Genomic DNA, 14391 nt, shown 5'->3' on the forward strand with positions numbered 1-14391 from the left:
AAAATATGTTTAGTCTTTTCCTCAAACTTAGTTTCGCTTTTCAGTTTAGCTGTCTCAAGTTCTATAATCCATGATTTAAGATTGTTTTCAATATCTTCTTTTTCTAGAGGTTCTAGTTCTAGGTTTTGTTGAAGTTTCACGTTTTCTTTTTTCATGTTCCTTATTTCTCATTTTATTATATCTATTTCTGGTAAATCAATGTATTGGGTAGGAGTATTCATTTATATTACTTTTATCTGCTCCTCTTTAATAGCCTGTAAATATGTTAGACAATTTTTTTATTTTCTTTCCTGACCATGCGTTTTGATCTCATACTTATTTCTTTTACGTCTTCTTTATTTGGCAGTAGAAATAACGATGGAATTGCTAAAATTAAAAGTTTTAATTACAAATAAGTGAAGTTATTATTAATCATCTTTATTTGTTTTTTTACTTTATTTTGTAAAACTAATTACAAAATAACTCAATGAAAGTCAATGAATTAAAATATTTTTACTGAACATTTAAATGGCTATACCTAATTACCACCTTTTTTTTTCAGATTTTTGGGCTGTATGTTTAATAGTTTGTTTATGTTTAAAACTGTATACCACAAACTCTTTTATTAAGACAGTACCACTTATACTTATATAGACACTTACTGATCCATTGTTTTTGAATTTTTACATAAAAAACATTAAATTTCTTTCATTGGATTTTTTATATATAATTTTATATATACAATAAGAAAATTTGAAATAATTTATCTTAAACATTTTTCTGCATTAACCCAATGTCACCTTTACTATATAATACAGCAGAAATAAAATCCAGTAAGTAGGTTAACACAATCACATTAAATGTATCTTAACACTTGTATAAGAGTTTTGGGTTCAAGTAAAATACACTCAATGATATCTATAGACACATCATATCTCAAGATATAAACATAAACTAAAACACTTGCGATATTTAACAACAAAATATTATACTCCAAACCACTTATCCTATTCTGTTCTCAAACAATTCGTAAAATTGACCATCTGGATGACGTCACAGTAACATATTATATTCTGCCAATGTCAGAGTTACCGTGTAACCTGTCTTTTAATAACCTTGGTTTTCCTTTGTTACGCACCCTGGCACTAGGCAATGCGCCAATTGTCGTTTTACTTCTTAACACACGACTGGCACTGCTAGGTAGGAGCGTGCTGTGCTGTGATTATAAATTTTTTTTGGTTATATTGACGGTCCAGTTTAATTTTTTTTAACAATTTTAATAAATAAAATGACCGAGGTTTCCGACAAATTAAGTAAAATAGATTTAAATCATTCATCCTGTAGTGAAGAAAATGAATCAACTAGTGAAGGTGCTGTGATTTATAGAACAATTTATGACATACTATTAAATATTTATTTTATTAGATGATTCTGAAGAAGAATGCGTGCCAGACTTTCCAGTTGCAATGTGGGACTTTAACCAATGTGATCCAAAAAAATGTTCTGGTCGAAAATTAGCTAGAATGAATTTGGTGAAATGTCTTAAACAAAAGCAACGTTTTCATGGTATTGTTTTAACACCAACTGGAGAAAAATGCGTAAGTCCTGCTGATAGAGAAATTGTCGAAACTAAAGGAATAGCTGTGGTTGATTGTTCGTGGGCTAGAATAGATGAAACACCAATAGCAGCCTTAAAACCTGTACATGGTAGACTGCTTCCGTTCTTAGGTATATTCTTATTATTTTGAAAGTGTTAAGCATTTAATTTCATATTTTCAGTTGCTACCAATCCGATCAATTACGGAAGACCTTGTCAGCTGAGTTGTGTAGAAGCTATAGCAGCTACAATGTACATAACAGGTTTTAAAGAAGAAGCCAGATTTTATATGAACAAATTTTCATGGGGACACTCTTTTGAAGAGCTAAATAAAGAACTGTTGGATATTTATGCTACTTGTACTGATAGTAAGTCTGTTGTGGAGGCACAAAATGAATATATTAAGAAGGAACAACTTAAACAGGAACAAGATAAGAGAAGTGTGTATATATTGTTTTTTATATGATTTTTCTAATAAAGGAGTTATTAATAATTATATTTTTATTTTCAGGCCAGCCAGATTTTCCAAGCTCCAGTGATTCAAGTGATACTGAGTGAAAAATTGTATATATTATATGAGTTTTGTTAATTTTTAAGAAAATATAATATAAAAACATATTTCGATTCTTAATTTAAGAACATCATAAATAAGGTAAAATCTATATCTTAACTTCTAATCTAATAAAATTATTTCAAAATGGAACTAGAAACAAAAATCCAAGATCAGTTATGTATGGCATTGTTGGGTAGTATCAAAAAGAAATATACAACAACAATGAATGTATGGTATAAAAATGAGAAAGCTCAGATTGATGTGGAGTCATAAAAAAGTAATATATCAAGAGAAGCGTAGGTTATGTTAGGTTAGGGCAGCTGAAATGATAAAAAAATGTACTTACTACCTACATTCTACATAGTAATAAAGAAAATAAATGATATTCTGTATTTCAGGTTGAAAAATAATCCTATTTCTAAATAAAAAAAGACTGACCAATCAGAAATAAAACACATTTTCTATAAAAAGTATATTCATACAAATATATTTACAAAATAATACTAATCTACCTACATGACTATTCAATGTCACGTTAAAATGTTTAAAGATTTATACATCTCAAAATTAAGAGAACTAAAACAAGATCATCACTGATTAGATGAACAAAATTTGTACCCAGACTCAGATACATGTCTTTATCATATAAAAAAATATTTTAAAATTCCTGTTAAAGAGATCCGAAGCAGCAAATAACCATTTTTAAATATATGTTGAATTTTTTAACAATTCTAGGTTTTCACTGAACATCTAAATGTTTAAGTTTGTATTAGGATGCATGTACTTCTTCAATCGTCAGATGTGCAATGAATCTCAGTCGAAGCTGCAATTGTGGCCTCAACTTTCTAACCACAGCCTCTAGTTCCTTCTTCAAACTGTCTCCTACGAACATATACTTGATATGGTACAACAAATCGCACACAGGATCCATATATTTCATATCCGTCTGTGCTTGGTCAACTTGAGCTAGCAATTCATAGAGTGCATTGGTTAACTCCATTATAGCCATGTGGAATCTCTGCAGGAACGGACCTACTAGATGACAAACATACAGGAACTGTTCCTCAGTCTTTACTACGGGCGGTAGGCTTTCTCTTACCCATCTAGGGATACTTGCTATTTGCCCGGGACCTGCGTGGTGCCAAACGGAGTGCGCAAGAGCTAGCATGTAGCTGAACTGGTTGTGCAGAAGACCGCTGTGGGTATGCTTAAAGTTAAAGAGATCAAACGGAGAGCAATCGAAAGGCCAAGTATCTAAATCGGTCAATGTTGATATCAGCCTTTCGTGGAGGACGTTCCAGTAGCTGATAGGAAGCGCCGAGAGAACAAGGCCGATTGCGTTGATCCATTGGTGAATGTCGGCGGACGGAATCATTACATAACCTAGAAAATAAAACAAATTTCAACAGGCGTGACAATACTGATAGTACAGTAGGATCTGGACAAAATATTATAATATATCCCGTTTTCAAGCTTTTATCCTGAATATTTCGAAAAGTATATTTTACAAAGATTCTGAAAATATATAATGAATTTTAAAAAAAGGTCGTTAAGAAAATTGCATACCTTTTTCTGTTTTGCATAAACATTTTGAAACTCTATCCTGTACAGAAAATTCGAAAATATTCAAAATTTTACACATGGAAAATTCTTTGCTATATAAGTTGATGATTTTCTATATATAGTACAGGAAACAAGCTTATAAACCAATGTTGGAAAAATATTCAATTAATATTTTTTGACAAACCGTGTATATGACTGAAAAAATTTAATATTTGATGATTGTATTTTAGGTTTTAGAACAAGCAGAACTTTTTATAAAGAATAACTTTTTTTCATAAAACTAATAATAATTTAACTGGACACACTGTATAAGAGTTAAAAATAAGATTGAAGATTATCTTTATCACTATATAAACACAACACAAAAAAATTACGTTGTGCAGACAAAAAAAAACTTAAACTTTTTCTGGGAAAAACCCCATACACTTCATATTAATCAGTCACACACCACAGTTTCAGTTAAAATGGTTTATAATAGAAAACGTCTAGCTGTCATAGTTTAGTAAATCAGTAAATGATATCCTCATGAAGATAAGGATCCAAATTTTTTGAAATTGTTATTTCGATCCCATCAAAAAATGTTTTAATATATTTAATAATGCAAAAAATGATTGATAAGTCATACCTTTAGCAACCACATCGAGCAAGCCGTTGGCTATAGCTTTAGGTCCTGCGGAAAGTGCCATCAGTTCAACACAGGTAGTATACAGGATGTGAGCACCGGCGTTGGGGAATTCGTTGAACCTCCAGTCGGTTGAAGAGTTGGAATTTGAACCGTTGATGACTTCCACTACTCTCTTGATCATCTGGATGTAGTAATCGAGTTCCGGGAGCCATATTTCCTCGGAATTGGTCTTCAAGAATGCCTGATACGGTTCAGATAAAGTTTCCTTTAGACTTCCCAACACAGCTGCAACTAATCTATAAAATAAAACAGTGGAGTTAAAAATTTTGTGTTAAATTCTGACATTTACTTACTTTTTCTTAAACGGTGGCCTCTCTCTGAGCTTGGACTCGTAATAATGAAGAGTATTGTATAGATAAGTAACTGGCCTGTCGTGGAATTTGTACAAACAACCTAGGTGCTCCAACAGAATTTCTAGGCTCTTTGTGACTTGGGGTATTTCTAAAAACCTGTGTATAACAATGTCGAACACTGGGAGAAACCTAAAAAAATAAAAAAAATCATTTTTGTTTGTATAAAGTCATAGATTAGGAACATACCTTAAACAGACATTTCCAAAATTAGGATGGTATCCTCCACTCTGCTCCTCAGGGGCAAACTTCTCCGGATACTTCCTCTGAAACTCCAAATGCTTCTCGTGCCAATTGGTCTGATTCCAATGGTCCGGAGAATTGTCCTTAACGAAGTCCTGTACTCTCGTTCTAAATTCAGAAGCTTTCAGTAAAACCAACTGTATAATAAAGGAACAGACTTGTGCTTCGCTTCCTTCTTGAGTTCTCAAAGCTAGACATAATACTAACCGGTCGATGGTGACGATGTTGTACTTCCAAATCATGTCATTCACAGTATCTACACATTTATTAACATGCTGGCCTCCTGGAGAGTTGCTGAATTCGAATACAAGGCAGTCGCAGAATTTTCTTAGATGGGCTGAGAGTGCCCTGGCGCCTATTCGTTCCAGAATTCTGAAAAATCACCCAACCTATTAATTACCATATTTAACTGTTTGTTTGGCCTCTTCAATTCAATTTATGTACAGGTACAGCTAGTTTCAAATGCAGTAGCGAACTGTTAAAAAAACATAGAGCATACTACAAAAAAAGTTACATGTGTTGTACCTAATCCTGTTGTCACAAGAGCTCAATATTAAATTATGAAGTGTTTACGGAGAAAAGTAGTTTGTGAATTAATTGTTAAACAATTATTTTAAAGAAATTTTGATATCAATTAACACAATGGAATACATATGAAATAAAGCTTTATAAAAGTAGACTTACTTGTAAGCGATGGGGCTGATATGATTGGTATCGAGCAGCATCCTCCACAAAAGACACAGGAACAGCGGTGGAGCCCCCGGCACTCCAAAATGCGCCATTATGTCATTTTCGTTGTTCATAGACGCCCACTTCCTATTCTCTTCCTCGACGGCTTTCTTCAACTGTTGCTTGTTCTCTTTAGGAACGACATGTTGAGTGAAAAATTCGGCCATGGCTCTAGGGAAACACTCCAAGGTCTGTGGGGCCCACGCATGTGGTGTGCTTTGGGCGATTGTGGCTAGCAATTCGTGACACCAAGTACCGTCTGTGCCGGTGACGTGGGTTGCTCTTGCTAGAGTTAAGATAAGCGCTCTGTTTAGTTCCTCGGATTCTGCTGATACTATGCCTTTGGGTTCTGTTAGAAATCGAGATAGTTCTGGCTGGACGTCTTTACTACCTAAACCTGGTGAAATAAAAAATAGAATTGATCTGCTTAATATTTTCTTGGAAAATAAAAGTTATATTTTATGTTTTTCTGAACACTGCCTCAGAGAAGCTAAATTAACGATTTTTTTATCAACTTTCAATTGTCAAAAGCTGATTTCTACTCGTCCACTTTCTTTAAGTGATATATATCTTGAAGTGCATGCAAAATTTCAAAAAAAAATTTTAATAATTATCTTACAAGCGATGTTATGTTCTGTTAGTTTTTGAAAATTTCATTAGAGATGAAAAATAAATAAATAATATATTGTTTAGGTAATCTTTTTATGAACTCACCTGTTATTAGTCTCAGCGCGGTCGATTCTACACACAAATGAAGTTGAGTTTGATTAGCCTGTGGTACAGCCGCCAACGAATGCAGATGACTCAACAACTGTACTCTGTAGTGGGGATGTATATGGTGCATCCTGTAGCTGAACATCTCCAGTAAAGTATATAAAGTGCCCCAAGCATGAAACTTATACACCTGCGGTAATAACTGGTTCAGAAACCCTTTTATTCCCAGAGATTCAATTTCTGTGTACACCAGAAGCCTACTGTAGGTTTCTACTAGAGCTGGGGAGAGCGGCATTCCGGATTTGGCCTGGGATGACTTGATGACATGTGTTACTATGCTGTGGATTAGGCTCATTTTTGAATGAACAGTGAGTGAGTCTAAAACTGTCATGCTGAGTGGGGCTGTTGGTGGGGAAGATGATTTAGCACTTCCTTGGATTGTTTCGACAAGGGCAGCCATTGGTTTACTATAAATACAAAATTACTTCACCTAAGTTAACGATAATCCAAAAACAAAAGATATAAACATCAAATATAATGATTAAACACTCAGATGCAAAAAAAACGCAATGGAGAAAATTTTGGTCAAATTCAAAATATTTTTTTGTTTTTTTTATTATTTTTATTTGTTTTTATTAGTTTTTTTTATTTTTAGCCCTATTTTGATGATTTTTTTAGCACACTGTGTAAAAATTTATAAATTTTAATTTAGTATAGTGAGTTTTTTAATAAAATTTTGTATTTGACTTATTATACGGGATTAATCGAAAGGTGATTTTTTTATCATAAATTTGAAACATCCTGTAGAATAATTCCGTAAGCGGATTTTTGTAAATCCTTATTTTTCGGTTGCAACCATGTCTGCTTAGTATTAAGTTTTTTGTTTCATGTGAAAATATGAATTGGTTCATTTTTAATAGCGAAATGAGTTTGCCACCCACAATGGGTGTATATGCTGATGATTTTGTATTTTTTACGCTTAAATTTATATTATTCAAATTATTTAACCTTGCAGTAAACTCTGTTCTTACCTAAAGTAATCCTGATTGGTTGAATATGCATTGCATAATAAAGCAATTCTGTAGTCATTTCCCATTGCAAGTGCAGCATTATTAGGAGGAACCAAATGCTGCAAAAAATCATGATGTGCTCTCAACTTTGTAGGTACTGGCCAAGTAATATTAGCTTGTTCAGTTTGAGCTTTTTTAGTCAGATGAATCCAGATGCAGGTCATGGCCATCTGGCGGGTGCATTGGGGTTGGTTGTAATCTGGAACTGATAGAGGTTGGTCTTCTTCGGGATAGAGCAATTCATATAGTCTTAAAACTGGTAGGAAGTTGGAAAGTGGATTGCGCTGTATGGAACCAGAAATGAACTGTAGCAGAACCCACATCAGCTGATCTCTGCCTGAAATTGTGCAATAATAAGAATTTACCAAACTGGGAAGCTGATCCCCTAGCAAAATCAGATCTTAAGAGCTTATATTGCTCAGATTTCCCCCAAAAAAGGAGCTTTTAGTGTGTATGAAAACACTGAATGAAATGTCCAAAATGACATTAAATATTTGTAGATTCATCAAAAATTCAAATCAACAACATTCATATTATAAATTTTGATAAAAGGGCTTTTGTCAAATACCTCTGCAATAATTAAATAAATAGAGACATTATTGATAATTTAAAAGATCCTTGATGGAGTGAAAAAGATATAATGTGTTTAGCTCTCTATAAATCATATTAAACAATTACATTTGGAATTGAAGAGTTAAAATAATAAAGAATCATTAAAATTTATTTAAAATGCATTTGTAATTAAATGTAAAGTAAACTCAACTATTTTTTATTTGAAATGAATACTATCTGCTTCTTTTATTACTTACCTCTTCTCAAATCTCTCCCTTGCAACCTAGAATGCAAGGACATCACCAAACTAGGAAAACTAGCAAATTGAAATAGCACAAAGTAAATAAGCTGTGAGGATAAATGAAGCCAAAGATCTTGGGTTGCTTGTTCATCACCTTCAACCTCTGTTTTTTCTAGTGCCAACACCACCAGCTCAATCAGCTGTTCTTCAATGGCTTGGCAATGCTGTTTGTGTTGTTTATTTAAACCTAGCATGCCACAAACCATGTCTCGGCTATAGGGTTGTTCCAAAACATATCTCAGCAAGCCAGTTTGCTTTTCTAGCAGTTCTGGGGAGTAAGGTAGAGTTCCTGAAACAATATTTATACAATTACACTACATTTTTATGTTATGTAGTTCCTTTGTATTGTTTCATACTAGTTTTGATTATGGAATTTAAAATATTAGACATAATATAGTTTTTATGTATAGATACTATTGCAATTTATCCTTTTTTTTTATATTATTTACTCTTACAAACTCAAAATCAACTATAATCAATGTATATGAAATTTTAAAGCATACAAAAATAAAATGTTTCAATATTCGGGCTCCCTTACTCACCTTTCACAGCAAATCTTAAGGTTTGTGGATCTAATTTCCAAGGATTCACCAGATGCTCAGGACACCCACTGTGTTCAACAACTGGCCTCATTTCAGTCTGTCCAATAATAGACACCATTTGGGCACAAGCTCTAAAACTTTCTACATAGTCTGAAAACAGAGCAGACAGTCTCCAATGGGGGCAATCTGGGAAAGCCTTCTGTAGCTCATTTACTAGCAAATATCCTGGCAGTAAACAGGCATCCCTGTCCATTATTTTTTGTGCTACATCCATCAGGGCTTGAGTTTGAGGTTGCAGGCCTGAGTTTAAGGACCATGGGAGAGTTTTTGCTTTTTCACAACATCCCTGAAAAAATATTTCAATTAATAAACAAGATACCTCCAAAACAGAGGAAAGGAGAAAGGATGGAAGAGTAGACAAGCAAATTTTTAGAGCCATATAAGTATAATTTAATAATGGGAAGATAGAATGTATATAGGGACTAAAATTAAAAAAAAAATGGATTAAGTATTAAAAGTAATAGCTTTATACAAATGATATCAAAGGTCATACTTACTTTCATTATTTCTCTGACACCCTTATACTCAACCAAATCAATAATTATTTTTATCAATTTGAAACATTCTACCCAGAAATGTGAGTTATTGTGTTGCAAAAGCTCACTAGCTATAATCAATTCACACACTTTTCTAGCAGGTAGTGTTCCACTTTTAACACAACTTTCTAAAAGTTCCATCAATAATTTTAAGTGATTTTGAGAACACCCATACGCTATGCCTAAATACTGTCTTACAGCTGCATCTAACTGTTCAGAGCTTGCGTTTCGAAAGGCATTATTTAGTTCTTGATGCCAATATGTAACCTTTTCAGTCTCATTATTTAGCCTGTGTACTAGAAAGCAACTAAATGCTTCCTCGATTCCTTCAACTTTTAAAATATCATTTAAAATTCCTGCTACAGCCTCACACATTTTAATATAGTCAAAATTTTCAAAAAGTCGGTAAGTACTTTGAATAAAATTACACGGTTCTAGTTCTAGCACCCATTTTTATCAAAACAATTTACGGTTGTTTCTGTTTCTAAACACAACATAACCTTTAAAAGTCACACTCTTCTTTTTGTAGATGATTTTTGCAAATAATTGAACTAAGTTTATATAACTGCCATTTTATATATTTTTTTATACCTTTTACCTAGAATAACAGAGACATTATATGATTTTTCGTTTTATTAGGCCCATCCAGAAAATTGTCAGTTTCTTAACGTAATTATCCAATAGATTCTTTGTTTATTATTTTAGGTATGAACTATGAAACCATTGAAGATATCTGATGTTAAGGTTTGTATCACTGACAATTGATGTCATAAGACTTCCATATTGACAGATCATATGATCAGTTGTGAGCACCCATTTTAATTGAGCAAGTTGTTCAGAAAGTTGCTGGGCGTAGTCGGGAAAAACATTGTTTAAATCCCTTTAATTTCCTTTAAGCCGAAACAAAAAGGTTCAAAATGGCTCTCAGCGACGCAGATGTACAAAAACAGGTATGAAACATTTCGAGAATGGTTCATTAGTAAAATTATTTAGGTTGCTTACTGATGGAAGTAGTTTTATGTTGATGTTAGAAATGTTATAATCTGAAACGGCGTAACGATATATTTTTTCTTTTCAATGTAGATCAAGCACATGATGGCTTTCATTGAGCAAGAAGCCAATGAAAAGGCCGAGGAAATCGATGCAAAGGCAGAGGAAGAATTCAACATTGAAAAGGGCCGTCTGGTCCAACAACAGAGGCTCAAGATTATGGAGTACTACGAGAAAAAGGAGAAACAAGTAGAACTCCAGAAAAAAATGTAAGTTTCTTAAGACAAATTTTTTCTATAATGCATACTTGTCATGTGATCTGTTTCAATTATTTAATGAGTCCTATTTTAGTGTTTAATTGATGTTTTCCAAGTTTATTTATATCGTAAGGCGTAATCCAGCAGTAAAACAGAAATTTACATGAAAAATTTTATTTTATTTGTCAAGGTCATGTAACTTATTGATTTATATTTACACAAATTTCCTGCCTCCTAGTAGGTAAAGCTGTCAAATGTTCCTTACAATGTTAATATATTTATAGCCAATCATCAAACATGTTGAATCAGGCAAGATTGAAGGTATTGAAAGTAAGAGAAGACCATGTACGTGCTGTTTTGGAAGATGCTCGCAAACGTCTTGGTGAGGTAACCAGAGATTCAGGAAAATATACACAAATCCTGGAAAGTCTCATCCTCCAAGGGCTCTATCAGGTGAGCTATCAATTTTGATAAATTAGTATGTATTTATGTTGAATGTTTGGGTAGTAATGTAGTAGAATGGCTAGCTGATAAATGTGAGAAGTATTTCTGGAAATTTAATTTTGTTTTTCATTTATAATAATTTTATTTTGCATTAAAGGGAGCTGAAAATATTTCATAGGTTGTAAAGTTTGGAATTTTTTTATGTTATGGTTTTTGCAGCCTGCTTCTTTTCAGCTCTTGGAACATTAAAGAAAGAAGTGAAATAGTCCATATATATATTTTTTAATTAACTTACAATAAATAAGGTACATTTTGTTAGTTTCAGAAAATATAGTGTCAAAATACAGAAATAAAAAGAGCAGTTGGTCAAACACTCAATTTGATTCAATGCATTTTGTGGTATAATAAATATTTTATATAATTAATTCTGTTATTAATTTATTTTACCTAATGTGCATCAATAATCTAATAATTTGAATGTTGTAATATGTGCTTTTTGAGTAATTTAAGAGACCTGATATATAAATACTTAATCAAATTCCAAAAGAAGATAAAAGGATACACAAAGGATATTTCACTTCTTTAATTTTAATGTATTTTGCTTGCTTTATGGTGCAAATAGAACTAAAAAGCATGTGTACTAATATTTATAGACAGAATACACAGGCATTCTTGAGAACCTCATTCTGCAGGGGTTGTTTCAGGTAAGGCAATATTATTTTAGGCCTAATTTTGTATGTTAGCTTTTTAAAATGTTATTTATGTGTATTGTAATAGGAGATAGTAATAGTAATAAGAGTAGAATTGTCTCAGGATTGAGGCTAAACTCATATATGTTTTTGTTGGTGTTGGATTAGATAACAGGGCAAACAGACTGGAACATAAAAGGCAGATTCTTGAAGAAAAAGGTTAAAAACACTAGGTGTTGATCTCATACTGGAGTAGCTACTTCAAATGTTTAGAGGCTTTTTAATGTCCTTCAAGGTAGTGTCCTTGGTATTTTTTATTTTAATAGTTTCTGCAGTTGATACCACTGCTGTTTTTTAGTAGCAGTGAATTTTGGTATAGAATATTATAAGACTCATAATTAGGGGTTTTTGTAGTTTGTTCATTGACAAATTTTTTAAACAGTTACGAGGGTGGATTGATATAAAACTAGCATTTGATAGAAAAAACAAGTTTTTTGGAATTAAATCAATTTATTTCTCAACAAAGTCCCCTTTTAAGGGGACTTTGTTGAGACAAAGACGATGTTCCAATTTTTTTATCCCATCCGAATAGTACTTTTGCTCAAGCTCTTCAAAATAGGCTGAAGTTTCAGCGACGACTTCATCATTTGTTGCAAAACGGCGTCCTCCGAGCCATTTTTTAGGTTTGGAAACAGGAAAAAATCGCTGGCGGCAAGATCTGGGGAATACAGTGGGTGTTCAACCAATTCATAGCCCAATTCGTGTAATTTTGCCATGGCGATGGCCGATCGGTGAGCCGGTGCATTGTCTTGGCGAAAGAGCACTTTTTTGCGTTCCAAACCGGGGCGTTGTCGACGCAATTCAGCATCGAATCGATCCAATAATGTTGCATAGTACTCACCATTGATTGTTTTTCCTTTTTCCAAGTAGTCAATGTGAATGATGCCCTTCGCATCCCAGAAAACAATCGCCATCACTTTGCCGGCCGAATTTGCACTCTTTGCCTTCTTCGGCGGCCCTTCGCCGCGTTTGCGCCACTGTTTCGACTGTTCTTTGGTTTCCTGTGTGTAATAATGCACCCAGGTTTCATCAACGGTGATAAATCGGCCAAAAAAAATCCTTCGGATCGCGCCGTATCATCGCCAAAAGAGTCTTCGAAGTGGTCACACGTTTTTACATTTGATCGATTGTCAGCAAACGCGGCACCCATCGCGCGGATAGCTTTTTCATGTCCAAATGATGTTGATCATTTCCGGCGTGGTGACTTCATTTGGCCTCCCGGGACGCTCATCATCAAAAACACTCGTACGACCACAAACAAATTCAGCTTTGCAAAATTTTACTGTTGCTAACGGAGGTGCAACCTCACCATAAACTTCGTCCAGATCGGCTTTGATTTGCACATTCGTTTTACCCTTTCTGTGGAAGAACTTAATCACTGAACGATACTCGACTTTTTCCATTTCTCCGAAAACACAAAATTTGCTTGCTTTTGACGGCTGTAAACACCAAACTAATTGTTTTTAAAACTCTAAAATTTTGACAGACGTCATAAATGGCAAATGTTAACACCGAAACCAATTCGGTATTCAGTAGCGCCATCTATCAAAGGCTAGTTTAATATCAATAATCCTCTTATATAGATCTTCATATGACTGTATTCACTCCCTGAAATTGTAGGGCTTCTTATTTGCTTACATTAGAATAAAAAAATGCTTCTTTATGTAGATACAATGTATGTACATTATATCTGAACTTCAACTTTTCTAAAAATAAAATTGCTCCAAAAAATAAGGATCTGACAGTTCCTACCAAACCAGAATTTCTACTGTTCTATACATTCTTGTTGGGTTTCAAGTCTATAGCAGAGTGGAAGAGCTTTGATTGAAGATATTTAATTATCTGTCTAGATCTATCACATAATATAAAGCATTAACAATCTTTAGATACTCATCAAACATATTACCTAAAACATTATTCATGTCAGGGATATTCTCCTCTTCAGTTTGGGAGAAAAACTCTTATAGTTTACTATTTTTTAACTTTTTAAGAGTAATATAACAACATAAATAAATTTTAACCCCTAAATTTTTTTTGCAGCTCTTCGAAAAGGATATTACAGTTAGGGTACGCCCTCAGGACAGAGAATTGGTAAAATCTATCATGCCTAATGTTTCTCAAAAGTACAAGGACATAACCGGTAAAGATGTAAATCTTAAAATTGATGACGAGAGCCATCTTTCTCAAGAAACTACTGGTGGAGTCGAACTTTTGGCCTTGAGAAACAAGATCAAAATCAACAATACTCTGGAGGCACGTCTTGAGCTCATCTCACAACAATTGATTCCCCAGATTCGTAATGCTCTGTTCGGGCGCAATGTCAACAGAAAATTCACTGATTAAGTATTTTTTGGATACTGTGTATTGCCTGTATTTTATATAGTATTGTAAAACATTGTTGGTTGCTTAGACAGATCTTCAAAAACCTTTAAAACTACTATGTATATACGATATATATAATAAAACCATTCCTCTTT

General features: G+C 33.4%; 3 protein-coding genes across 4 annotated transcripts; 2 read left to right on the forward strand and 1 right to left on the reverse strand.

The window, feature by feature from the left end:
- The first annotated feature begins 1197 nt into the window (after nucleotides 1–1197).
- LOC140439144 (18S rRNA aminocarboxypropyltransferase) lies at nucleotides 1198–2212 on the forward strand. Its single transcript, XM_072528862.1, has 4 exons — nucleotides 1198–1349; nucleotides 1405–1707; nucleotides 1759–2016; nucleotides 2088–2212. The coding sequence occupies exons 1-4, from the start codon at nucleotides 1268–1270 to the stop codon at nucleotides 2132–2134; spliced, it is 690 nt and encodes a 229-aa protein (XP_072384963.1). The 5' UTR covers nucleotides 1198–1267; the 3' UTR covers nucleotides 2135–2212.
- Nucleotides 2213–2586: 374 nt separating this feature from the next.
- MED23 (mediator complex subunit 23) lies at nucleotides 2587–10110 on the reverse strand. Its single transcript, XM_072528856.1, has 10 exons — nucleotides 9436–10110; nucleotides 8879–9224; nucleotides 8293–8625; nucleotides 7445–7820; nucleotides 6414–6880; nucleotides 5655–6096; nucleotides 4917–5342; nucleotides 4671–4859; nucleotides 4318–4613; nucleotides 2587–3512 (listed from the first exon to the last, which is right to left on the reverse strand). Exons 1-10 carry the CDS (start codon nucleotides 9847–9849, stop codon nucleotides 2899–2901), a joined length of 3903 nt encoding a protein of 1300 aa, XP_072384957.1. The 5' UTR covers nucleotides 9850–10110; the 3' UTR covers nucleotides 2587–2898.
- Nucleotides 10111–10259: 149 nt separating this feature from the next.
- Nucleotides 10260–14371, forward strand: Vha26 (V-type proton ATPase subunit Vha26). Of its 2 annotated transcripts, XM_072528859.1 has the most exons (5): nucleotides 10260–10424; nucleotides 10558–10733; nucleotides 11006–11174; nucleotides 11819–11869; nucleotides 13955–14371. In XM_072528859.1, the coding sequence occupies exons 1-5, from the start codon at nucleotides 10392–10394 to the stop codon at nucleotides 14255–14257; spliced, it is 732 nt and encodes a 243-aa protein (XP_072384960.1). In that variant the 5' UTR covers nucleotides 10260–10391; the 3' UTR covers nucleotides 14258–14371. The 2 variants fall into 2 exon arrangements, with proteins under 2 accessions (XP_072384960.1, XP_072384961.1); XM_072528860.1 differs by lacking the exon at nucleotides 11819–11869 and having other exon boundaries at nucleotides 10263–10424.
- The last annotated feature ends 20 nt before the right edge of the window (nucleotides 14372–14391 follow it).

Source organism: Diabrotica undecimpunctata, chromosome 4 (genome assembly GCF_040954645.1).
Source record: "Diabrotica undecimpunctata isolate CICGRU chromosome 4, icDiaUnde3, whole genome shotgun sequence".
NCBI lineage: Eukaryota > Metazoa > Arthropoda > Insecta > Coleoptera > Chrysomelidae > Diabrotica > Diabrotica undecimpunctata.

Bases quoted from the DNA above. Each gene is read 5' to 3' on its own strand.
- LOC140439144 (XM_072528862.1), top strand. From the start codon at position 1,268: ATGACCGAGGTTTCCGACAAATTAAGTAAAATAGATTTAAATCATTCA. The intron at 1,350-1,404 runs GTGCTGTGATTT...TTATTTTATTAG, and splicing joins AAATGAATCAACTAGTGAAG to ATGATTCTGAAGAAGAATGC. The intron at 2,017-2,087 runs GTGTGTATATAT...TTTTATTTTCAG, and splicing joins ACAGGAACAAGATAAGAGAA to GCCAGCCAGATTTTCCAAGC.
- MED23 (XM_072528856.1), bottom strand. From the start codon at position 9,849: ATGTGTGAGGCTGTAGCAGGAATTTTAAATGATATTTTAAAAGTTGAA. The intron at 9,225-9,435 runs GTAAGTATGACC...ATATTTTTTCAG, and splicing joins GTGTCAGAGAAATAATGAAA to GGATGTTGTGAAAAAGCAAA. The intron at 3,513-4,317 runs GTATGACTTATC...TTTATTTTCTAG, and splicing joins GCTCGATGTGGTTGCTAAAG to GTTATGTAATGATTCCGTCC.
- Vha26 (XM_072528859.1), top strand. From the start codon at position 10,392: ATGGCTCTCAGCGACGCAGATGTACAAAAACAG. The intron at 10,425-10,557 runs GTATGAAACATT...TTTTCAATGTAG, and splicing joins ACGCAGATGTACAAAAACAG to ATCAAGCACATGATGGCTTT. The intron at 10,734-11,005 runs GTAAGTTTCTTA...ATATATTTATAG, and splicing joins GTAGAACTCCAGAAAAAAAT to CCAATCATCAAACATGTTGA.